Genomic DNA, 27,402 nt, shown 5'->3' on the forward strand with positions numbered 1-27,402 from the left:
ACTGGAGAGGTTTTGGCATGTAAGCCTATAGCCAAGGAGAGATTGGTCACTGCATAAGATCTTCGTAGTATCAAGCTTGAGATAGAAATAATGGCAAGGTTGTCTGGCCACCCGAATTATGACAATGAGAATTATGACGATGTTTATGACGATGAGAATTATGTACACTTAGTGATGGAGCTTTGTGCTGGTGAATGTATAATTTCATAATAATATATAACAATGTTTTTAAATAGTACATATGAATCAGTTTGAACTTTTAAAAGTATATGGAACAGATTTTAGGTGAGAAAACAATATAAAAAAATAGTTAATACGGAATATGTAATAAAATATACCTAACATGCTGCTCTGAAAGTTGGATAAACTTTTCCATTAACAGTTTTAATATCTTCATAAGACAAAGGACCTTTGACGATATTCAAAGAACAACCCTTGAGATAAAATCTCTCTTCCAAGTAGGATGTGCGTAGTAGACCGCCCAATTTTCTTCCCATTTTTTCTTGGCTTCCACTTCCTTTCCTTTTTATCCCATACGAATTTAGTAGGAAAATCGACATACGTAAGACCCCTAGCTAATTCTGGATACTCAACATTTGCTTTAAACCACTATGTGAACTTGGTTTTTGATGAAGATTTCCTCTTTACTACATCTCTTGCATCATCTCTCTCACTATAATAAACCAAATGCTCACCTTCAAGATGGAATGGTAACCTTTCAACGCCTGGTCTTCTGTACTGAATATCAAATTTCAATAGTCTCCAAACCGCTCCAGAAGCAGATAAGAATCGACAGTCTAAGAAATTTGCAACTTCATCAATGTCCTTTACTATTTGATGAGTATTATCTTTGTCTGTAACCATGTTTTCAACAATAATTGCAGTAGCCCTGTCCCTTCCCTTGTTAATGTATTTGAAAAGGTATTTGATTGATCTTCCCTTGTTGTAGTGTTCCACATTAATATGAGCTCGGTACTTAACTATCAAATCAACATTGTGTGGAACAACCCATCTGTTATCAACTTCTATATTCTTCTTCATTCCCTTTCGATTGTTATTCCGCCTCCTGTAAACTGTGAAGTCATTGTCGTCAATAGTTGTTTCTTCACTAAACGGTCTTGGATAGAACTTAGTATACTTTTTCTCATTCATGCAAGGGGAATCTAAGTTTTCTATTCCACATGGCCCATGTATCATGAATTCTAGCACTGAATCATAGGCAATTTTGTCACCAATTAGGTCAGGTAACTCTATTGATATGAGCTTGTTGATTAGTGAAGGAGTAGTAGGCTTCGAAGCGTTGTCTAGAAAAAGTAAAATGTGAGCGTGTGGTAAACCTCTCTTTTGGAATTCAATAGTGTATAATACTGCAAAACATTAACAAACCGTATTTATTAATATTTTCATAAAATATTATGACTTTTTAAATTATTTAAAATAGTATAGTATATAGGTTACCTGCCCAAGCCTTCCCAAATTTCTTGCGCTTTTGTAAATCAGTCATCGGGTTAGGTGCAATTTCATCTCAAAAACTTTTGCAACAATATCGGAAAGTCTTACGGTTTATAACCGGGGAGCTATCATGTCGATACATCTCTCGGATTTCGGCCATTTAGGGTTGCATGTAAAAGTAATGAAGAGATCCGGGGGGAAACTGTGTGCTGCGTGATATTGCAATGGCATCTTGATAGTTCTATACCATGTACCGTGGACCACTCGCGTGAAAGATGAAGGAAGAACTAACCGTTTTGCCTACAAGATTACCGGGCCTCGTGTCACCAATAACAACTGCATCTACTAATCCTTGATACAATTCTGCCCGAATCGTTTGTTGATTATTTCGAACCCAATCCATTCTATTTTGTTTAACAGCTGTATAAGCATCTACACAAAGTTGTTGTCTCAATTTTTTCCCACGAACTATAGTCTGGCCTTTATTGCGTCTGAGTTGTAATCTAAAAGCATAGTATTCTCTCATGCTAATATTTTTTCTTTTTTCAACTACTGCATTGTTTCTATATGGAATGTCAAGTCTATATCCATCTTCAGCATGGGGAAACAAAAGTGGATACTGCATTGCCATGAAACTTGGTAGCAATTCGTTGATTCTCTTCAAGCCAAATCCTTTCTTGTCCAGAATAACATCTCCGTGCTCGTTAAATTCATCACCATTGCCAACGATTAGACCAACTATCTCTTTTGATGATGGCAAATTATAAAGTCTTCCATCTTTTTGTCTTCTATTAATCAATTGTATGCTGACGTCGGCCACATGACATTCTTTAAATCTATCACTTGCCATTCTATAAGTCTTGGTGAGTTCGTTGGTAACATTCAACATATTTATCAATCCTTGAACAATGCTAGAATCTAAAGCATATTTTGGATTCCTCTTAACAATTTTCTTACTAAGAGAGTTCAACCTATGGGTGACTTCATTTTCAGTATTATATATGTACAACTGTGCAAACCTTGGACGTACTCCTTCAGCTGGAAGCAATGTTCCAATTTTGTGGTGATTTTGCCCTTTTATTTTATAAATAAAGGGTGCCTTTCCATCATTAACTGAGCTTTGAACTTGTCCACCAGTAGATGTGAACGCGAACATTGTGTTGTAAATGCTGATGTTTTCCATGTAATTTAACAATTTAGACCCTCCATTGCAATCCAAAAGATTCTTCAAAAATTCTGGAGTATCTTTTAGAAGAGGCAATTGAACCTTTCCATTCTGACAACATATGGAGAATTTAGGATTAATAGGCTTTTTGCTCCTATCATTCCTTTCTTCGTACCAGATAATAGCTCCACAGTGAGAACATATGGATGTTGGACATCCAAAATCCAAAGGCTCAAAACAACTTCCTACAAGGCAAAAAGTTAATTAAAATTAAAGAATTTAATTATAATAAGAATATAAAACATTGTTGTAAGAAAATTACTTTTATGTGAGACATCTATTCCACGTGAAATGGAAACTTCAGTTTCATTGTCCACTTCAATGTCGGAATCTGATCCACTCATTTGTGATAGGTAATCATCATCACTTTCATCGTCAATGTAATTATTGTTTCCAATGCTCTTCAAATTCAGCATCTCTTTTCGTTTAGCTCTATTTATTTGAGCTTCCTCTTCACTTGTTCCGGGCATAGATACTGTTTAAAAAATAATAATATGTCATTTAATAAAGTATTTGATGCTATAAGAACAATAAATTGAATACATAAGAAGAAAATATTTACCAAAACGTTTCATTCTACTAAGACGATTAGATTTATAACTTCTCTTCTGTGTTTTCCTCCTCTGTTTTCTTTTGACTGGGGTAGACTTTGTAGTTGTTGTTTTTCTAACTGATACTTGATGCTGACCTGCAATTTAAGAGTAATATTATTATGATGAATATATAAAGTACTTGTCAGAATTGTTGTAAGTGATATATGCTCTTTACTACTACTTTGAGTTTTGAACTCTCTAAATTGATGCAAAAGCACTCAAGGTTCCTTACTCACGATCTTCGTTTCGTAGAGTTGGAATAAGGATTCGGACTAACCTAAAGTTTAGAACAACTACAAATTGGATGTTACAATAAAGGGAACTAAGGAGTAAGGTTATAATATTAATGCTAGGTTTTCCTTCCTACACAAACATTAAGAAAGACATTAAAGTTTGAAAACATGCACTTAATACCAAAATAGAGATTTGAAAGAAAAGGTGGAGAGTTAATCCTCCTCATGTGAAACTATAATTAGTTGTTGATTTGAAAAAGGTTATTTGATCCTTCCTAGACTCATAGACAAGCCCCTAATGGAAGAAAAGATTTGATCCCTAGCATGTATGGCTCACTTAAGAGCTCACACATGCTAGCAAAGTGGGAACTAAACAATGACTTATCTCTAAGCTCATTGTTTTGATTCCTAACTAGACACTACACCAACTATCATTTTGGGATAGGGTGTAGAGCTAGTTGTTCTTCCTAACAACTTACCAAACCAACAAAAATTGATTTACCCTCACATGAGTTGGATTAACTCCCCAAAGGGGAAGTTAGCTCATGATCCTTGGGACAAGGATTTATAAACTAAAAAAAACACAAAAGAGAGAGAGAGAGAGAGGAGAAAGCTAAACAATCAAACTCACTTCTATTTATTTTCTAGAAGAAACAAGTGTTTCCTCCATTAAAACTATTACAAGCTTTCTAATAAAAACTAAAAACTAACTTCTCATTTTTTTCACTAATGAACTAAAATAATGCCATGTGAGGAAAATAAGTCAAGGGAGTAAATGGAGTGTCCCCCACCCTTGTCTAATTTCTTCTCCATTTGAGAGAAATCTCATTTCCTCCCACTTGAATTATCAAACCACATTAATTCATTTTTATCTACCACATTAAAACAAAGTGACACCTTGCCTTTTTTTTTCACTATTAACACCTAATCTAATTTATTACATGCAAGGTGTCAACTTTGCACCAATAATTTGTTATTTTTGTTTTGACATGCTCCATGATTGATGACTCATCCAATCTTGTGGCCCCGCATAGTGGGTCCATGTGCAGTCCAGTGGCGATCCGGTATTTTGGGCAGTGTTACAACTTCCGCCTATGCGCGTAGAGTTCATCACCCGATTGTCCGAAAGCAGCTCTCTTGTGCATTGAGTCCCGGTTCGAGAGGTAGGAGCTTTGGAAGTTTGATGCTTCGTGTGGATTTGGGAGAATTCAGATATATCGCCGTTCCTCGTGCTTTATTTCGAGTTTAACCAATATTTCCATGTTTCTGCAAATACCGCAAAAGTATGAAAATATATTTATTTCATGATTATTAAACACATAATTAACCAAATTTATATGTCTCAATGGGGTTTCATAATACACTTTTGGGTGCTTATCACACTGCTTACCCCCCAAAAAAGACTTTGCTTGTCCTCAAGCAAAGAAGAGACACTAAAATAGATAAGTGGCCAAAATGTGTAGTCCTAAACTAATTCTCGTTTAGAGTGCGGTTGCATTGACCATATGCAACAAGTCCTTAAACCATTAGGAATTCCCTAGTGGACGAGTTATATAGCCTCGTGAGAGTTTTCCGAAAAAAGATACTCACAAACTTCATTTATACTACAACGACTCAAATGATGTAAACTCGTTTCCTAAATTAATCTCGAGATATCCATACATCTCCTTAGCGGGGAACGAGGATTGATTTCTTTGAAACTCAAGTTAATATGTATTCAATAATTAAAACATCTACATATGATTATTCATGCAGTGAACTTTTCATTGAAATATACTAGCAGGGTTGTTTCTCGGATCCTTGGAGGCGTGCACCTAAATGGGTTCTCACGTGTATGTGTCGTAAAACACAATTCCACTCAAAATTTTATCACTTTCGAGGTTTTGTTAACTCCAAATTGGCAGTGTGGGCACACATTTCCTTACATCTCAATGACGGTCGAGGAGGAGCCGATGTCGATCAATCACGCCTACTACTTATTATCACACCACCCTACTCCTAATTGAGCTAGAGGTCTTTATTAGGTATTGTAGGGCTTAGGGTGGTAGTGTACCAGAAAATGGAAATGGATAATCAAATTTATTGAAAGTATGAGAGAATAGGGTCTTCATATATTTACACTAGAGAAATCCTTGTTTCCTTTCCTTCTTCTAACCGAAGTTTTTCCAACCTTGTTCTTAAGCACGGATAATTGATGATTTATATATATATATGGCTTAAGAACATGATTCTATTTTTCTTTCCTGAAGCAAGTAACTGACTTATATTTAGGACAAGTCTTTCTCTTTATTCTATATATATATATATATATATATATATATATATATATATATATGGCTTAAGAACATGATTCTATTTTTCTTTCCTGAAGCAAGTAACTGACTTATATTTAGGACAAATCTTTCTCTTTATTATTCCACATTTCATCCTATTTCTCATACTCATCACTTAGGTAGGTTCTTTTATTTGGTTTAATAGATGGGTAAGGAATTTTTGTGGTGAAAGTGAAAGGTTTGATGAAAGGTTCGATTGGAGTGACTAGCGGTAATATTTGTAATGAGTAAGAATTTTTAGCTATGTCGATCCAAAAGAAGGCCTAAATTCTCGCCTAGGGGTTGGATGGTGATCAAGTAAGTAGATCGCGTGATTTCCTCTAATCGGAAAAACTACTCCTCTCGCGGTCATCACACACAAATCACTCATGTCAAGGCTTTTGGTTAGATTCTCACAGGATTTATAGTTTAAGTAACTAACCGTTGGTTCCGAAACTTATTGTTATGTACAATCGATGATACTCAAGATACATGAATATTCATGAAAATATGTATAAACTATTGCATAATGATTATCTAAAGTTTCTTAAAACAATTCCTAATTAGGATACTAATGTGAGATTTCTAGACAATTTTCATCATTGAAAAGGAAACAAGACTTTTTCACTAAGTACAATTATTAATATGAAAATAAAACTATATAGGGCTACAAGATGCCTAATTTTTTGCTACAGGTTTAAAGCACCCCCAAACGTAATGATGCTTAGTCCTCGAAGTATCAATAATTAAAAGAGAAAGTACGAGAACCAGGAGCAAAATTAGGGCTAGATTCTTTGGAAGAGAGGTTGGAGATCATAATATATTATTCAGAAAGAACAAGAAAATGTTCAATAGCACACTAAACATAGCACACGAAATAAATAAAAAAAACAATAGCATACGAAACATGAAAAACAATAGCACACCCATCATAAGGTTTAGCTAGATATATGTACAATGGCAAACTCAAGTTTACCATCCAAATAGATGTGAAGGTCCAAGGTCCTCTTTAAGGAAATGCATTTCCTTAGCATCACATCAATAGATAATAGTCCACGCAGATTTTCGCCCATTCTTTGTCTCGGATTCCCTCAAATTGTTCTTCATCTTTTCATCCATTGGGTAACATCGAACATGCCTCAGGTATCGAGCGGGACGCTTCCATTGACGAAACCTCAATGAGCGAATGATTCTATTTGCTGGGCACATGGAATCCACCTTGACCCAGTCATGAAAAGTAGCCGCAAACCGTGGGAAATATGTTTTCATGATCCGCAGCGGTGGATCGGTAAAAGTATATATCGATCCTGAAAAGTGCGAGCTCGTTTGGTTTGGAGACAACACAACCTAAAATGTTAAATAATGCATGACCCCGAAGCTAGTGTAATCAATAATGACCTTAAAGCGACCTCATTGGCGTAGAAAAATGCCAATCTCCCATAATGTTCAGAGTACAAATAACATTGCAAGATCCCATGTTCATGGTCATGCTTGCTAATGGAATGGTGATGTTGCGCCATGGCACATGGCCATCTCCTTCTCGTTTGATCTCAAGACCATCACCATAAGAGTCGCGAAATGCTTGCCACTGAAAAGAACGGTAAGAATTATGATAGATGTAATGGCAAGATGCAGCAGGTTCGTGGTATGGAAGGTCCAAAGTTAGGGCAAGTTGTTGTTCAGAAAAGATATGAGGTGTGTCACCAACTTCGGATTGTGAACCCGTCTAAGTAGAAACCATGCGCGATGGTTGAATCTTTGGTGTGTCTTCCATATTAGCATAAAAGTATGCAGCCAAACTTCGGAGAATAAGTTTGGTCGGGTTGAAGAATTAGGGAAGACCACCCAATGTTTGTGATGTAATCATGGAAGAGATGGCCATAGGCATTGGAATCCATCATAGATCGAAAGGATTGCTCCGGGGAATGAGTTTGGGAGGTACCATGGATGATGAAGATGCAATGTTTGATGAAGATGCCATGGTGGATGAAGTAAAGAAATGGGTAACGATACCGGCAACTGGATGGAAAAATGAGTATGTAAGAAAATAGACCCTCCTGTAGCACATGTTAAAATTATATTAGTCACAACGGAAATGATGACAATCCTACTAAGCATTGCATACAAAAGAAGACAAAAAGATAAGACAAAATACATAGTATGATGGAAAAACGTAATAACATATATGATTATATACTTATTAACTTAGTAATATCATGGATTCTTATATTGATCTTGGAGATGCATATTTTGCACCAGACTGTTTAGGTCTTCTATTTGTTGGCTGAGCTGACCGAATGTCCCCTTGGTCGGGCAGAGAGTACAGTTTGATTTTCCATTAGGAGAGCGTGATTTTGCAAGGATTGAGAATGATTCTCTAAGATCTCCTCCTGTTCAACATCATGCGTTGCTTGACGATCTTGGAAATCCTGAAGAGTTGTGATGATGATATTCCTCGACGAGCGTGTAGTTCCCTCAAACCCCGATGAAGAAGTTTAATGCCTTCCATGGGATTAATAATGTTCAAGATGGCATTTTCATCAAATAAATGGTCAATTTGAGCTTGGGTTGTTCTCGCTTCATCTATCGAGTATCGAGGGGTCCAAAACCAACGGAGTAGTCTGTTTGGAGTACCTTTATATATGCTCTTTGAAGGGGTGTCTCTGGAGAAATTACTGGATAACCCCAACGCATCATAATCTGCGTTACTAAAGTGGGTAGGGGTGCTGACCTTCTTGTTTTCTTTGTGATTAAGTTCCATAGGTGTTGGATTAGACAAAAATCATCTCTTTGAGTTTGCAAAATCCAAAGTAGGTGAAGTTGAGGCTTTGTGACTTCTGATTGGTGTGATGTACCTACCACATTATGTCCCAACCAGTGGAGCACAACACGTTGATTATGTTTCAAAGAGCGTTGAAGAACAATGTGATGTGTATTTTCGACGTCGCCATGAGATACGGTAGCTCGTAGTAAAGTTTTTACGGAATCAAATGATGACTCTTGAAAAAGGGACTCCTAGGTATTTATTGGGATTTGAAGTATGTTGGAGATCATTTCCTTATTCAATTCCAATCGTTGTCCATAGGCATTGAAGTAGAATTTTCCATCTTCAGATCCGCTAAATTGGTAGAACATCAAAACCAATTCTCGGGAATAACCAGCTGCTGAGTGATATAGAAGAGGCGTCCATCCGTGACGTATGATTTCGGTGTCAAAATAAGGAGAAAACCGGCCCTCTTCGAAAGTTTTCAAGTACTCTTTCTCTGCCGTTATTTTTCTTGGGTGAGCCATTACTGAGGGAAGGATAGTAAAAATTGTTTGAATAAGAATGGCTGAAAAAGAAGAGATTTATAGCCAATCTATGAGTCTATACCAATCTGGAGTCCAAGTGTAGTTAATGACCCATGTGATTATGAACAACATCATAGGGGATCCACATTAAGTCTTTGCCATGTCAGATATCCAAATACAATTAATGAGATGGTTTAATATTAGAAAATACGGAGGAAAGTTTCACAGGGTAGTTAGACTTACACGTAATTTCAGAAATGATGATCATAACTCAGTAATAGAATATGGATAGAATAATCGAGCTGCATATGTGACAAGTGTTATGTGTACCTTTGGCGTATGCGATTTTCTCTGAACACCATGTGTATCCATTAATTATTTTGGTGAGTTATGGATGTCCTTTCTTTGTTATGGTTTGTTTATTTATTTACTTATTATTATTTTTATATATTATTATTATTATTTTTTATTATTTTTATATATTTTTTATATATTTTATATTTTATATTTTATATTTTATATTTTATATTTTTATATTTTATTTTATTTTATTTTATATATATAGAACTTCTCCATTTAATACGTAACCCGTACAAATGTGTGAGAATTATTTAACACACCATACTAATATACAAAATGAAAATCAGAAAAAAAAAAAAACGGTTACATAGATCTAGATGTTCTGGATCATGTTATGTATGAGTGACAAGAGAATAATGATAAACACTGTTATCACGATTAATGTGATAGCCCATTCGCGTTGCTCCTTTTCCCATCGGTCTATTTGATTCATTATGTTCAAGAACCTGAGGATTTGTGAAGAAGAATTTGTGAAGAATGAGAGAAAAGGGTTGAGTGGAATTGGAAAAGGAGAGTTGTATTTATAAGTAGATTTCTGACCGTTGGGCATCTGACCGTTTGGATCAGGCCGTTGGGCTTTGAGAGTATGCCCATGCATTAGGGTGGCAATGGGCGAAGTCGGCTAGCCCGCCCTAAACATTTAAAGCCCTTAAGATATTAGGGGTCGGGCCCGGTCCTAAAGTCACATAGAGGGCGGGTCGGGGCGGTCACAAGTCGAAACCTCAAGCTCGACCACGACCCTAGCCCCTTTTAAAGGCTTTAGGGTCGGCTTTAGTGGTCGGGCTTTAGGCCGGGCCTATATATTTTTTTTTTTTACTACATCAGTTTTAAAACTCATTTATATTACAAAAATGTACAATAATCTACAAACTCAAAGTCCAACCAATCTAGTAATAATCCCAGATAAGTCCAAAAATTTAAAATGCACATCTACAATCTAATGAACTGAAGTACATCGAGAGTTCGAATTTGTTCTTCCTTGTACTCAAACCTCACTAAAATTACATTTAACATTGAAATACATAGACAAATAATTATATTATCATTTTTAAAGGAAGAAGTAATATATATAAAGAAGAAACATAATAGTTTTGGTTATGGTCATGGAAGTTGTTAAACTATTTGTAATATCATAAATTATTTCTATAATAGATTCAAACAAATATAATATTACCTTTCTTCTAATTTAAAAGTGATTCAAGCTTTGTATATGGAAATGAAAATATTGGCTTTTGAACAAGTGATGGAGAAAGGTTTGAGATTACAAATGTCATTTTTCTGACAAAGGTTGTTTTTTGGTTTCTATGTTACAAATGTCTACTCTGTATTTTGCTTTAATGGTGTGGAAGGAAATCTTTAGTTTTAGACTTGGCTTGGATGTGAATAAAAATATAATTTATAAGAAATAAGTGAGAAAAGAAATTGAGAATAATAAGTTATGGACTTTGACTTGATGATCAAAAGGAATAAAGTCTTATTTTTATTAGGCTAGTGCTCATTGTTCTTCATGACGCTAAGTTGACAAGTTTTGTTATATAAAACAAGTTATTGGAAGTACCCTTGGGTGTAAGTGATAAATTACAAAGGACAATGTTATTTTAATTGAAAATATTTAACAAAAGAGTTGGACAATTATGGTATGTGTATTTATAGTGAAAGTATGAAACAGGGGCGGTTAGGGCTTGGTTGGAATCGGGCCTATGTTTTAGAATCTTAGAATCTTAGCCCCCTTCTAGAAGGCATTAGGGGCGTTAGGCCTAAACTAAACTCTGTGAGGGCTTTAGTTGTGAGGGCTTTATAGGGCTTAGGGTCGGGTCGGTCAGGGCCGGGTTAGGGTCGTTAGGGCCAAATTCCCACCCCTACCATGCATCAAGGAATATATGAGGAAGTACACTATGTGCATAACATAAATAATTTCTCATTCAAACCATCTTGATATACAAAATTATGAGAAATCAACCGATATACTAGAAAAATAAAATGCAATGCATAAGGGAAATAAATGACATAGTCATTGCTAAGCCAAGGAAAATAAACAGCTACTGTGAATCCTCCGGGTTAGCAGAAGATGAACCCGGGTTTCTACGTCTTCGGCCACAACGAACTTCAGGCTGAGCTGATTGGTCTGGAATGTGGCCTATAGACTGTAGCAACTGATCTTGGAATTGCTGCTGATTTGCCATCATCATTCTCTGGAATCGGCCTTGGCGATTTCTCATTTCTTGCTGGAAGTCATTCTGGGAATTAAACATCTCTTCCTGGCGAAGAAACATCCTGCGCATACTAGTATTCATGTGCCTCAAGGCATCCATAGGAGTATTGATTCGGCGCATGGTATCTTCATTAAAACAGTCGGTGGTGAAGGAGGAGGAGGAGGCACGTTATCATGCTCAATGTCATCTCTAGCTACTTTGGATCCCAATGGTCTAAAACACAAGTCTCAAAAATTCCAAAATTCTCGAAAGACCTTGTTTCAATGAAAGGAGTAGCAGATCGAACCCTAAGTTAAACATAAGCCGAGTAACAAGTACGCAAGAGGAGTCGAATTCGCTTGACGCTGTCAGAAGAATATGGCCCGTGAAATGGACCATAAAAAAGTGTTCTTCCTCTCCGTAGGATCCACGCCGAGTGCAAGAAAGTCTTGTTCACATCGACGTCTTTGAAGTTCCAATGACGTTACGCATGTACCCATCGAGTGATTAATTAATTGGTTACGGCGAATCTCGCCGGGTACACCACCGATTCGAGCGGTGTTGTACTCTCCCTCGAAGCGTGTCAAACATCAAATCCCTCGTGGTCGGATACTCGACAACAATAATGGTCGGACTATCGAGTTTATTGGAATCTGGCGCGGTATTCGAAATCAACTCTAGCGTGAGTTCACGTTCCAACCCATCCGCCGTAATCCAAAATTCGTCACCCCGGAAACCTCCATTGTTGTAAAATTTCAACACCAATTCTTCGGAATATTGAGCTGGAATTTGATGCAATAGATATTCCCACTCTCTACTAGCAATTTCCTCATCGAAAAATGGGTGAAACATCCCTAATTGTAGAGATTTGTGAAATTTCTCTCAACTGTGATTCTCCTTCGTCTTTGCCATATCGGTGTAGATTAACTTTTGAGGGTGCAAATAGCAAGAGGAGGTGGGAGGAGGTGGTTTGGAGGAAGGGGTTGAGTTTGGTGGAGTTTGGCAGCGTCTGATGCGTCGGTGGTCGAATTTCGGTGGAAGGTCGCCGCCGAGTGAATTGTGGCGGGACCAAGATCCGATTTTTGTGGAAGAAGAAATGAGAGGGGTGGACGCGTGGGTGCCTCGCGCGTGGGCTTTGTACCCTGATTTTTTATTTTTGGGTCGGGTCAAAATTTTGGCCCAAGCACAAATGAATTACAGAAATTCCCTTTATGTCCCGAAATGTTCCGAAATTTCAAACGTGGAAATTCGATTCGTTTCAACTCCAAATTGAACGGATGAGATATCGAAACGATCAGCATTAAAAATTCCATCCACTAGAATATGAAAAAAATCACATTCAAACATTTTTTTTTTCTTTTTAACAATCTTTGGTTTTTATTTATTTACACTTTTATATACAAATGTACAAGTCGAGAAGAACGTGTCAACAACACCGGAAGTCCAAATAAAACAACACATCACAACAGGCTTAACTTCGGGCAACTTTCATGTCGGCTCGGCGAACCCAATCGGCCCGATCGTGGCTTAACCTTTATGTTTTGGGGCCTGGGGTTGGGGGCGGTACCATTCCCGACCAACGTGCAATGGTCTAATAATAATATTACCCTTAGTACATATGGTATAGCCTCAAACCGCCAAAACGGATCACACATAGAAAACGTCGAGGTTGGCACTTGGTGGAATCCATTGCCCGTCTGAACTAGGAAATGTCCGATGGTGCATATCACGACTCTCTTTGGGCACCATCCTGGGTGCTAATAAAAAACGAGTATATACATGTTGAGTCTTTTAACGCCGATCCTCAAGATGAATGTGAGTCTTTTAACGTCCGATCCTCAAGGCGAATGTGAGTCTTTTAACGCCGATCCTCAAGGCGAATCCCAACCCGGTGGGAGCAACGGGGGACGACGAAGTTTATCCTGGCCGAGCTGGTGTCGACAATAATATACCTTTATACCGCTCATCTCGGATAAAAGATCAAGACACGACGAAAGGAGTTTGATAGTTCATATACCGCCCCATCCTTTTTTCGCCGCTTTCGAGCAAAAGTACTACCACCATTACCAATTCGAGATGGGTGAGATTTGGACCAAATGATGAGTTGGAGTTCGCGAGGAAGAGAATAGAAAAGGGAGGAAAAAGAAGGAGTTGAATTTTTGGTACCCATTGTTTTCCACGAAGGCACGCGTTTGCTTTCGATTATCGTAAGACATTTATACTCGGTTCAAGTAGAGTTTTTGTGGACTAAGGTTCCGCTTTGCAACCACACACTCTAGGGATTGTTAGAAAAGAAAATAGAAGAGGGCCCGGCTACCCTAATGGCATACTTTTTCTGTTTAAATACATGGAAAGAAATACACCAGCCGAATCTATTAGTGCGGTAGACCTGGATCATTGAGAAGAGTCTCTTCGACATCCGGAGAGCGCAACTCATGATAATGTTTAAAGGCTGGCCATTTACTTGAAATTCGCTACCATCATTTACGTTTTCCACGAGAGATAGCCCCATAAAGGGGTGACAGCAGAGACGATGAAAGGACCGGACCATCGAAGTTTTTAATTTTCCCGGAAAAATGTGTAATCTTGAGTTGTACATCAAAACTTTTTTGACCGACTTTGAACTCTTTTCGCAATATGTGCTTGTCATGCACTCTTTTCATGTTGGCTTTATAGGATTTTTAGAGATCATAGGCATCACTCCGAATTTCCTCAAGCTCATTTAACTGCAATTTTCTCTTTTCGCTTGCCACGTTAGTGTTATAATTTAGGCTTTTGATGGCCCATAGAGCACGGTGCTCAAGTTCAACCGGCAGATGACAAGGTTTTCCAAAAACGAGGCGATACGGAGACATCCTTATAGGTGTCTTAAAAGCTGTTCTGTATGCCCACAAGGCATCAGATAATCGTAGAGACCAATCTTTCTTAGATGGATTGACAGTTTTTTCCAAAATGGATTTTATTTCTCGATTAGAGACTTCTACTTGACCACTGGTTTGAGGATGATACGGAGTTGCCACTTTGTGCGTGACTCCATATTTCTTTACTAATGATTCAAAATTTTTATTGCAGAAATGTTTCCCCCCGTCACTAATTATAGCTTTTGGAACACCAAATCGAGAGAAAATATTTTCTTTTACAAACAAAATGACCGTTTTATGATCGTTAGCACGACATGCCAATGCCTCAATCCATTTTGACACATAGTCAACTGCTACAAGTATGTATAGGAAGCCATGAGAATTTGGAAATGGACCCATGAAGTCGATGCCCCATACATCAAAGATTTCCACAATTAGAATGGGATTTAAGGGCATCATATTACGTTGAGTAATGCGCTAACCTAATCTGGCCGGCAGCAAATTGCATGCTTTGCAATGCTCATGTGCATCTCTAAACAGTGTTGGCCAATAAAACCACATTGTAGAACCTTGGCGCCGCAGTTTTTCTTATCACTAAAATGACCACCACAAGATTGTTCATGGCGAAGGATAACACATCGTTGTGTTCCCGGTCGGGAATGCAACGGCGGATTAGTTGGTCCGAACAATACTTGAAGAGGTAGGATCATCTTAGAAATAGAATTTCACAGTGGATAAAAACTTTTTCGGTCATTCTGAGACCAAGATAAAGGGACTTCCTCGGTAACTAAGTAATTTACTATGTCCGCGCACCAAGGGGACGAAAAAATAGAGTACAAGTGTTCATCAGGAAAGGAATCACAGATAGGTTCGGTATGCTCGATCAACATCATCGACAAGTCTTGATAAATGGTCCGCAACCACATTTTCGCTACCTTTTTATCTCTAATTTCAGAGTAAACTCTTGCAAAAGGAGAATCCATCGGATCAACCTTTGTTTTGCATCTTTTTCGCTAATAGATAACGAAGTGCCGCATGGTCGATGTAGACAATAGTTGGAGAACCCACTAGGTAAGGATCGAAACTTATCCAACGATATACAACGGCGAGAAACTTTTTCGGTGGTGGTATAGTTACGTTGAGCTTCATTAAAGGGTTTTACTCGCGATAGTAAATGACAATTGGCTTATCTTCTACGGCGTTGCCCTAATGCGGCTCAATAGCGCCGTATTTCGCACACATTAATTCAAAAGGTTTAGACCAATCGGTGGTTGAATTATGGGGCCCGGTAGTTAATGCGGTTTTAATACCTCAAAGGCTTGTTTGTAACTCAAACTGAAATCAAAAGCGGCATCTTTAAGCAGGAGATTGGTTAAAGGTCTAGCAACCTTTGAGAAATCTTGAATAAATCTCCTATAGAAACCTGCGTGTCCTAAGAATGCGCGAATGTCTCGAACTGTTTTTGGTATAGGAAGTGAAGCAATTTTTTCTATCTTAGCTTTGTCAACTTCGATTCCGTCCTTTGAAACGATATGTCCTAAAACTATTCCTTTAGTAACCATGAAATGACATTTTTCCCAATTAATAACAAGGTTTTTCTTTTCACAACGTGTAAATACCTTTTCAAGATTTGATAGACAACTATCGAAAGGATCTCCATAAATTGAGAAATCGTCCATGAATACTTCCATAAACCGTTCAACCATATCATCGAAAAATATGAAGCACGCGCGTTGAAAAAGTACCGGGTGCATTGCAAAGGCCGCGAAAAGGCATTCGTCTATATGCAAATGTACCAAATGGACGGTGAATGTTGTCTTTTCTTGATCGGCCAGTGGTCTATGACTATCTGAAAATAACCGAATAACCATCAAGAAAGCATTAATAGGCATGACCGCTAAACGTTCGAGCATCGATCGATGAATGGAAGTGGAAAGTGATCCTTACGAAAGTGACGGCATTAAGTTTGTGATAGTCAATGCATATTCGCATTTTTTGGGATGAAAGCAGAAATGCATTCATCTTTATCATTTCGCATAACCGTAATACCAGATTTCTTTGGAACTACGTATGCGGGACTCACCCAAACACTATCGAGATAGGGTAAATAATACCCAAAGATCTAGTAATTTTAACACTTCCTCTCCGGACCACATCTTTCATAGTAGGGTTTGGGCGACGCGCTGTGGTTCACGCGACGTCTTAGCATTTTCTTCCAGGTGTATGCGATAGGTGCACACATTAGGTTCAATGCCTTTAATGTCATCGAGGGACCATCCAATAGCAGAACGATGTTGTGAAATGACATTAATTAAACGAGCTTCCTGATCGTCAGTCAATTGTGAAGAAATAATAAGCGGGTGACGACCATCGCATCAAGTCGCATGCGTATTTTAATTCCGAAGGAAGAGGTTTTAATTCAGGGGTGGGCGGAGTGGGTATTAAAGATTCTTGAGGAAGGTCATCATCCATGTAGTAAACAGATTGATGATCATCCAAGTTACTTGACATCATCATTTGTAGGGTCAAATAATGGTACTGACTCTAATAACTCATTTACTTCTTGTGTATAATCATTGTCCTCAAATTCAGATTCGCTTAAAGGAAAGAAATTGGTACACTTCATCTTCGTGAAAAGAGTTTGTGAAATACTCTTGCGGAATCTTTCATCAATCTGTTGACCTCACCATCAATGTCTCACGGAAGTTGTTTCATTAACTTGAACACATTCACCTCGACCGAAAGATTTTCGAAGGACATGGTCATGGAACCATCTCTACAATTAATAAGAGCATTAGCGATTGGGAACGGACGTCCTAAGATGATAGGAATGGAATCACATGCAACTTTTGTATCCAAAATAAAAAAGTCTACGGGGATAGAAGAAATCCGGACTTTTACAAGGACGTTTTCCACAATTCCTTTTGGATACTTTATGGAACGATCGCTAAGCTGTAGAGTCATGGTGGTAGGTTTGAGCTCATGAAGACCTAGTTGTTTAAATAAATAATATGGAAGTAAGTTCACACTAGCTCCTAGGTCTAGTAGTGCAAAGTAGCCGATGTATTTGTCACCTAAGGTGCATGGAACCGATTGGTCTACCGGGGTCCTTGTATTTTACTATACCATTATGTTCGGTGATGGAAACCGTTGATGAGGAACGCTTGTTGAGGAATATTAGTTCTCCTTTTGTGGTGCACATATCTTTCAGAAATTTTGCATGTTTTTGGTAATAGTTTTAAGGCATCGAGAAAAGGTAAGTTGATTGTTAAATTTTGAAAAGTCTCGAATTTCAGCAAAATTGTCATCGGGTTTATTCTTTGCAAAGCGTGAAAGGAAAGCGGTGCCTTAGGGTGGAATTTGGCAAAGGGTCTACTTGCTTGTTTCCTACATTGGGAGGTGTTGACTTTGTTGTATCGGGGAATCTTCCGTAGGTTCATTATTAGAACTAGATTCCTTGGAACCCTCTTTTTCCTTTGGTTGATCATCGGCCGCACATTATCGATTGTCTCTGAGTTTTTCAGATCGTAGAGTAGTGATTGCATGCACCTCACCTTGGTTGGGGGTGCTTGTACCGAGGGCATTGGTGAGTTCAAAGGCTGTGTTTCTTTGGTTTGGGGTTTGGGCTGCTTGTGCAGGAAACACGCCTTCGACTCTTTTCTTGCGCTTCAATTCTTTGAAGTGATTGTTGGATAGACGTTAAAATTTGAGACTGTTTATAACACCCCGTATTTTATTTCATTTATTTTCCTAATAATAATAATAATGTAAACAGAATACAGAAATAGGATATCCAGTTGTTAGAAAAAAAAAGCCCGTAAGTAAGTAGATAGGATAAAAGCCCGTAAGTAAGTAGATAGGTTTAAAACCCGGGTTTTTCGGAGAGGTTTGAAAAACTGGAAAATAGGGGTTTCTCACGTAGAGTTTTTTTGAGAAAAACAAAACGAGAGTTTTGTTAAAAGCAAAGAGTTTTTACGGAAAAATGGGAGTCCGGACCACGTAAGAAAAGGAGATTTTTCTGAGATCTAGCTGGTTCGGAGCGCGCTAAAGGTGAGTAGATATTTTTGTTTAACTCATGGATTTTCTTCGTTACTATTGTCTTTCTAAATTTTATAAACTTCCGTCATCTGCTGGTTCTGTGCCGTTTTATGCATGCTCTATAACTTGTCTGCGCGATATGTCTACGCAGTGTTTGAACAACAGAAAAAATTGTCGAAATCAATTTGTTTGCACACCGATTGAACAAAGCGTGTTTATAATTATTCGAAGTATTAACTCTAATCACATGATTACATCTTGTCGAAAATTGTTAGATTATAGTGATTGAGTTTTCCACATTTTTTTATCTTGCCGGTTGTTTGGTTGTGAGAACCAACCCTTTTGGTTGGTTGAAGGGGTGGTCGATTGATATCGAGTGATGGGTAGAGGTTGGTGGTTTGTTTGGAATCTTGTGAAGCGGTCGGACGATGGTTAATGGCGTTAATGGAGGCGGCAGCCATAGAAATCGATCTTGTTAAAGATTTTGAATCTTTAAATGTTATGATGTGGTGGTTATGGGTTAGGTTATGTTTGTTGGCTAATGTAGTGTGTGTGAGGGGCTCGCGAATGGTGGTGGTGGGAGCTTGACCATTAATGGCGTCAATCACGAGTTTTCATCATTATAAAGGGAATTGAGATTTGTTAGTATAGATAGGTGGGGGTTTTGTGAGGAACCAAACCGCTGGGTTTGTTTTCTTGATGGGTGGCGGTGGTGGCTGTGTGGTGGTGGTCGGTGGTGGAGGAAGTTTGGTTTGAAGAAGGAGATGAAGCGATTAAAAAACGATTTTGGGCTTGGGCCAAAATCGTGGGCTATTCTCTTTTGGTTTTGGATTTTAAAATTTGACTTTTAGATTAGACTATGGGCCTTAGGATTTGGGCTTTTGGGTTTTGGAGTTTAGGCGGGTTGACGAGAGTTTTATTGACTTTGACGAGTTGACTTTGACCGGGGTTGACTTTGACCAGTTGACACGAAAATTTGACTTTTCATAAAATTATGATTCGGTCTAAGAGGATAAGTCTAGGACTATTGCGTGCTTGGCTTTAGGCTAAGACCTTTCTATATATACGTATTAATGCGTGTATTAACTAATATGTGATTGTGCAGTATTTTATGATATACAACGTTATGACACTTAGACATTCATGAAATTAATAACGCGTAAACAAAAAAAATACGTGAATCAAGATATTCTGTCGTTCTCTGAAATAATAATACATGAAATAAAGTTCAATAATGCGTAAATAAAATTACCCCTCTTTGAGAACTCTCCACGCCAAAAATTTCATAATTGAGTTTTATGACTGTTGATGTCATATGTTAGGTGGGCATTTATTGAATGTGCCATAAATGGCCGTTAAGCGTTATATAGGGGTATTCATTGAATGTGCCATGAATGACCCGTATTATTCATTGAATGTGCCATGAATGACCAGATTGTTTAGAGCGCCCTAGAGAGGAACTAAGGTATTCTTGCGGGGTTAGTTGTATTCTTTGATTATGCGAGTGTTTGGGTTACTTTTGAATACATAGGATATCTACATACGTTATATGCAAGTTCTAACTTTCTTTTGCAGGAGGGTAGGACTTAATAACATTTTGTGCAGGGACGCGGTCCTACCCTTATACAGCAGTGAATATCGGTAAGTTTTAATTCCGGTATTTAGATATTAAAACGAGATATTAGAATGAGTTAAGATAATAGAAGTTTTGCTTGGGAAGAACTATGCCGGTTGAGATGACGGAACTACCTGTCTTCCAAGCTGAGAATGATTAGGTTATGATAGAGTTAAAGTGTTGTTTGGATAATTAAAGTATGATAATGTTTATATGTATTTAGTCTACTCATACCAGCAAATTCAATTTGCTGACCCATGTTTGCTTTGTTTTGGCAACGTGGGTGTGTTCTTGGGAACATAGGTGGAAGCGCGATGGAACATGGCGATGTGATTGGGATTAGATGGAGCGGTCCAGGGAGTTTATATTTTAGGTGTGTTCTTTTTGGAAGTATGTAATAGCGTAGTTTCATATTCATATGGAATGAGAATAAGATGTTGAGGACCTGTTATTCTTAGAATTTTATATTGATGATTTTTGAATGGAAAAGAGAATTTTGGAGATTTTTGTTGTTGAGTTGATCCTGTTGTGATGTGGGTTTTAGGGTTTGACATGTATTGTATCCCCCCGTCATAGCCTGGGTTTTTAGACAATTGAACCAAGTGATGGTTGAGATATTTATATTTCAATTATTCATTTTTTTTTAATTGTTTAGAAATTCGGGCTGTGACACTGTTGGTTCATGTAAGCCAAGAAAGTCTCATTTGTCCTATCCGTAATGGTTGGCGCAGGTTGTGCAACATGTAGTAATTCACGATTATTGCTGAGAAGTTGTTGATTATAGTTGGGATCTGGATTAGCTGGAACAAGGCTGCGGTTGGTTTGATAATTGGCATTGGAATTATTTTGAAATTAACCTTGTTGGTATTATTGATTATTTCCTTGGCGGTATGGAGTAAAATTGTTGGTAGGTCGAACAGGTGGATTAGCGAAACCCGTGAGGAGCCCCATTTGTTGGTTATTTTGGCCAAGTTTAAATTCGGATGTTGTCTCCACGGTGCATTGGGAATGTTGAATGCACATGCCTCCTCCGCTTCTTGAGTAGGGAAACATATAACAAGGGACCGGTATGCATCGGGATGGTCGGGGACTAAGACAAAGGACACAAGGGCGGTGTCAACGTTCATGACTGGTTTTGGTAGTTGATCGTTTACTTGAACCGCAAGGGCATCTACTTTTTTAGTTAGGGATTCTATCAAATTTTTTATTTCGGGATCGGGTTTTACCTCAAAAATAGATGTGGCTTTTGTAACAAGGATACCTTTGATGATCTAGACGACTCAGTGTTACCCCAGTGTGTACCTTTTTTCGCTTGTTTTTCAAGAAAAGTATAAGCTTCAGTAGCTCCTTTGTCCATGAAGCAACCTCCGTTCATTATATCAAGAGTTTCTTTTTGATGATCGACGGAGACCATTAAAGAATGAGCGAACAAGGACGACTTTTCTAGTTGGTGGTGAGGACATTCTAATGTAAGATCGATAAAAGCGACTCCATGCTTCCGTAAAAAGGATTCATGAGGATTTTGACGGAAGAACTGAATTTTTCGAAGCATTTCAGTTGTTTTCTCGAGTGTAAAATTGAAGCATAAAAGCTTGAACTAGTTTATTCCATGTGTCTATGGATCGTGGGTGTTGTCCCGCTAGCCAAATTGACGCTTTTTCCGCTAAAGTGAATGGAAACAAATCGAAGCAAAGAGTTGTTCCTAGAGATCATTTGGATGATGAAATGTTGTTGCCACTTGTTGAAGCCTCACGAAGATGATTGTAAGGTTTTCGTGCTCCAAACCATGATATATTGGTAACAAACTGAAAACGTTTGGTGGGATACGAAAATCACCGACAATGTCCTCAAGTTTGATGGGAAGGTCGGTCCTTCCGTAATGCGAAGATAGAAGTCCGAGAGGGCTTCTCTGGGGTGGAGGATCGTCGGCCATAATGACGAAGTTGATGGATTACGAAGGATTGTGATTAAGGTAATTAGCAGAAGAAGAACAATTTTTATGTGAGAACTTTACTTAATTGCTTATCGTATTTTTTCGACGATAGGTATGTTCAATTTCTTTAGTGGAACCAGACCTTAATCTCATGCAAGCATAAAATTAGATCTAACTTACAGAAGGAATTATGAGGACTCGAATTTTATTATTATCTTAAGCATTAGGGTTGAACAACATATGCCTAAGCTGCTGCTAACGTAGCAGGGAAGCTAGGAATACGTGTGCATAAACCAACATCCAGGTCACAAGAGAGATATGAGGGAGGATTTCCGTGCAAGCACGGTTCTAATTAAGTAACCTCAATCTTTCAAGTTTCCTAGACACCATTGGAATATGATTAAGATTTATGGAATTAAAATTTATGCAAAGGTGGTATTAAATTTAATTAAATTTATTTTTTTTTTTTTAAGTGGAAATTTTATTAATAAAGATAACGAGTTTTACAAATAGTTAGGACAAGCGTGCAACAAACAAGCGCAAGTCCCTTTTCGGATGGCAAATCCTATTCTCCTAAATACAAATTCGTTGGAACCAATTTGTCATTACATTGCAGTCCATAACTTTCGCAATCTCTTAAGGAGCTCAACAGATTTGTTGGGCCAAGAAACCAAAATTGTCAAACCGAAAAGGAATGAAACAATCTTTGGTTAGCTCTACAAAGCCTCCTCGTGTTTCTCAATTTTCCCCTGCCACGCTCTATTAGTCTGCTTCTCCCACCTCAAAGACTCCATTCCCAAGCCCTACCAACGGAGAGGCTCGGTTACATCAACACACGATGCATGCCTTCCCACCGGACCAACCGGTAGACCAATACATCTGCGCAGTCGAAGTGTCGATCTTCCCTCATTGGGATCAGTGAGAAAATTTACAGGAGCTTCCTTCTTCACTTGTACCCCAGCCCTCCAAAATGCATCACATAAAATATCTCTGACATGATCATGTCGGTATTTGAAACCTGGGAAATACCTACAATGTGCTGCATGGTCTCCGAAAGCATCTAGTCTACTCTTTTTGCAAACAGGGCATAGACCACCATCAGAGTACAAAGGAATCATGAGACGGTACCGAAGAATAGAACGATACTCCACCGGCGACATACGCTGTCCAAGTCCCTCCATCGGAATAGCCAGTAGAAAATCCTTTGCATGTTATGACTGCAAGCATCCAATAACCGCCGACGGCGAGTAGATAACACAAAATCCCTCTCAAGACCAAAGAACCATCTTACCAGTAAAAACGCCCGCCAAAACTTTTTGTGGTTTTGAGGGACGGTAAAGATTCACGCAAGAGAGTTTAACATCAAAATCGGGTAGAGAGACTCAATGCATCGCTAGCAACATCAAGAATCTCATCCACATTGCACCGTGGCCACAACTCCTAAGAATGTGGTTATGAAGCTCGAAGTCCGACAACGAGAGGCCACAAAAGCAAAAGTAGAGACATCGATTGGCAACAATAGATACCTAACCCACCCAGACGTAATGGGAGTGTCGATAGATGCCACTGCAAATCACCGAAGCCAGGGCCAGCAGAAACCACAATACCCTGGAGAACACTGCGGAGATGAAAAATACGATCTACTCATACAATACTAGGTGCAGTCGCATGTGAAGATACTCTACTCATACGTATAGCTATACGAATAGGCAAGCTTGTGTCATCGATAAATATTTCCATACGTACAGGCAAATATACATCAGTAATACGTATATGTACGCTAATTTGTAAATCGATATTACGTAAACGTATATCAACAGTAACAGGCAAATTTGAATCACTCATACGTATCTAAATATATTAGCATGCGTAGATAGTATACATATGCAGATAAATACGACAAAACTAAACATGCAAGGTATTATACATAAACTAAAATACGACTCTTGTATTGCATAATAATTCGATTTCGACAATACTCATTGAGATTGCGAATGTCATATATAGAGCAGCTTTACCCCGTAGGGTTTAGAAATAACTTACCCAACTCAGATTTTAACCCTCGTTGGAATGTTCTCCTCTTTCTTGACAAAATCGACTTATTAGACAATACCGGGTAATGATATCGTGAGAGAAATATCAAACATGTAACAAGAAACATTTTATCGTAGAAAGACATATACCCATGCAAAAAAGCATTACCATTAATATGTAAATATACATTAATATGCAATTCATGTCCGTAATCGTGATATAAATATTTACCGATATACCTAACTTGATTCATGCATAATTCTAGGCTAAAACGTAAATAATAATCCATAAATTTTTCATAATACTATATACATGGCATACATGCAGAAAAACATAAAAAAAATTACAATAATGAAAAATTGGAACCTCAGTGCTTCCGCCGCTGCCTTGAACCTGAAACAAACGTTTTAATTGCCGACGTAGCGATTAATCCCTCGGGATTATCGAATTTTTCAGGTCTGAGGGCCGGATATTTAGGCCTGGAAATGGATCAAGGTAGTTCAGGAGAGATCTTGGTGGTTGAACAGAGCAAAGAACAAAGATAAATGACTTCATGGACGCTGGTCACACCTTCTTGTAGCGACTCGACCTGAGCATCGCGCGTGTCAGTTAATTCACAGTGAGTTCAATTTTTTATGGAAGTCTTATAATCTCCTGTAGTGTTGTTTCCCAGTCCTAACTTTGGGTACCTGCAAGTGGAACGAATTTTTTTTTAGCGAACATGTTTATTGCGAGGTAAAAATACGAATTTGAACTAAAAAAACGCAAACGAACGACAAGGAAAGGAATGAAGAGAATGGGGGTTCCCCCTTGATGTAACTTCCGATATGTAGCACAAGTTCTATGGCTTTAGAACAGCAGCGGCGCCATTTGATATATGCTCTTTACTACTACTTAGAGTTTTGAACTCTCTAAATTGATGCAAAAGCACTCAAGGTTCCTTACTCACGATCTTTGTTTCGTAGAGTTGGAATAAGGATTCGGACTAACCTAAAGTTTATAACAACTACAAATTGGATATTACAATAAAGGGAACTAAGGAGTAAGGTTATAATATTAATGCTAGGTTTTCCTTCCTACACAAACATTAAGAAAGACATTAAAGTTTGAAAACATGCACTTAATACCAAAATAGAGATTTGAAAGAAAAGGTGGAGAGTTAATCCTCCTCATGTGAAACTATAATTAGTTGTTGATTTGAAAAAAGGTTATTTGATCCTTCCTAGACTCATAGACAAGCCCCTAATGGAAGAAAAGATTTGATCCCTAGCATGTATGGCTCACTTAAGAGCTCACACATGCTAGCAAGTGGAACTAAACAATGACTTATCTCTAAGCTCATTGTTTTGATTCCTAACTAGACACTACACCAACTATCATTTTGGGATAGGGTGTAGAGCTAGTTGTTCTTCCTAACAACCTACCAAACCAACAAAAATTGATTTACCCTTACATAAGTTGGATTAACTCCCCAAAGGGGAAGTTAGCTCATGATCCTTGGGACAAGGATTTATAAACTAAAAAAAACACAAAAAGAGAGAGAGAGAGAGAGGAGAAAGCTAAACAATCAAACTCACTTCTATTTATTTTCTAGAAGAAACAAGTGTTTCCTCCATTAAAACTATTACAAGCTTTCTAATAAAAACTAAAAACTAACTTCTCATTTTTTTCACTAAAGAACTAAAATAATGCCATGTGAGGAAAATAAGTCAAGGGAGTAAATGGAGTGTCCCCCACCCTTGTCTAATTTCTTCTCCATTTGAGAGAAATCTAATTTCCTCCCACGTGAATTATCAAACCACATTAATTCATTTTTATCCACCACATTAAAACAAAGTGACACCTTGCCTTTTTTTTCACTATTAACACCTAATCTAATTTATTACATGCAAGGTGTCAATTTTGCACCAATAATTTGTTATTTTTGTCTTGGCATGCTCCATGATTGATGACTCATCCAATCTTGTGGCCCCGCATAGTGGGTCCATGTGCAGTCCAGTGGCGATCCGGTATTTTGGGCAGTGTTACAACTTCCCGTCTATGCGTAGAGTTCATTGCCCGATTATCCGAAAGCAGACTCTCTTGTCGCGATTCTCGAAGTCTTGGTTCGAGAGGTAGGAGCTTTGGAAGTTTGATGCTTACGGTGGATTTGGGAGAATTATATGATAGTTCCTCGTGCTTTATTTCAGGTTTAACCAATATTTCCATGTTTACTGCAAATACCTGCAAAAGTATGAAAACATATTTATTTCATGATTATTAAACACATAATTAACCAAATTTATATGTCTCAATGGGGTTTCATAATACACTTTTGGGTGCTTATCAGTAAGTTAAGACATATTTTCTTGTGAATGAACAATGTCACCAAAAGTTTCTTCCATATTATTAGGCTTGGTCTTCTTTGGAGAAATTTGAATCTCTACTTGAATTTCATCTGAATCTTTCTCTGCGTTAATGAGTGCTTTTCTTTTCAACTTAGCACGATGTTTTAAACCAAGTAACTATGTTTTTTTTTCTGAAATATTACCGTGTTGATTTAGTTCAACTTTCAAATTGTTAATTATCTCTTTATTTGGACTTCCATTGAATTGATCAAATACTTGATGCAGTTTTTCAAGTTGGATTGTTGTTGGTGTCCATCGCTTTCTGCTGGATAAATTCTCGTCAACCAAAATCATGTAGAACAGAATACTGCTAGAAGCCTGGAAAGAAAAGGAGTCATTTAAAGCAGAGAATCAAACAAATATGTGAATTTAGTGATATTTCTTGTGCACATGGTAGTGTTACTTACTTATTTATCTATTATTAGGTGCTGAACTTCTAATCTCTCAAACTCTTCTATATCCAAGAGTTGAAAGAATTCTTGGTCCTATCATGGTTGCTTGCATTGCAGCAGTATGTTATCAAGATCTTTTTCTTTCTTGTTTTGGAGTTTGTCTTTATTTTTAACATGGATAACTGATTTCAGTTGCTTGTTTCACGTTCTTATTGCATGAAGGTTTTGACTATACCGGTGCTAGCAAGTTACCATTTCATAGCTAAGCTTTCTGGGTTCAATCTTTCACTTTTACTAAATTGTGTAACTTTTCAGAAATCCTTCGTCCTCACTCCTCACCATCATAAAAATTTTACCTGTATTTTAGGATAAAAACATTCTTACTTTTATCATGTGTTTTCCACCAGGTATCCATTACCTTTGGACTATTAGTTCTGCGAGAACAAATCTTTGTGGTAATATTTCCCACATATGTTATACACAT

The 27,402-nt window shown here is 37.8% G+C and overlaps 1 protein-coding gene across 1 annotated transcript; it reads right to left on the reverse strand.

Annotated features, from left to right (window-relative positions):
- Nucleotides 1-609: 609 nt before the first annotated feature.
- LOC147490918 (uncharacterized) lies at nucleotides 610-27,402 on the reverse strand. Its single transcript, XM_086567142.1, has 6 exons — nucleotides 27,337-27,402; nucleotides 26,670-26,844; nucleotides 3,240-3,365; nucleotides 2,940-3,152; nucleotides 1,765-2,862; nucleotides 610-1,367 (listed from the first exon to the last, which is right to left on the reverse strand). The coding sequence occupies exons 1-6, from the start codon at nucleotides 27,400-27,402 to the stop codon at nucleotides 610-612; spliced, it is 2,436 nt and encodes an 811-aa protein (XP_086423268.1).

The sequence above is a fragment of the Coptis chinensis genome, chromosome 6, assembly GCF_015680905.1.
Source record: "Coptis chinensis isolate HL-2020 chromosome 6, ASM1568090v1, whole genome shotgun sequence".
Lineage (NCBI taxonomy): Eukaryota > Viridiplantae > Streptophyta > Magnoliopsida > Ranunculales > Ranunculaceae > Coptis > Coptis chinensis.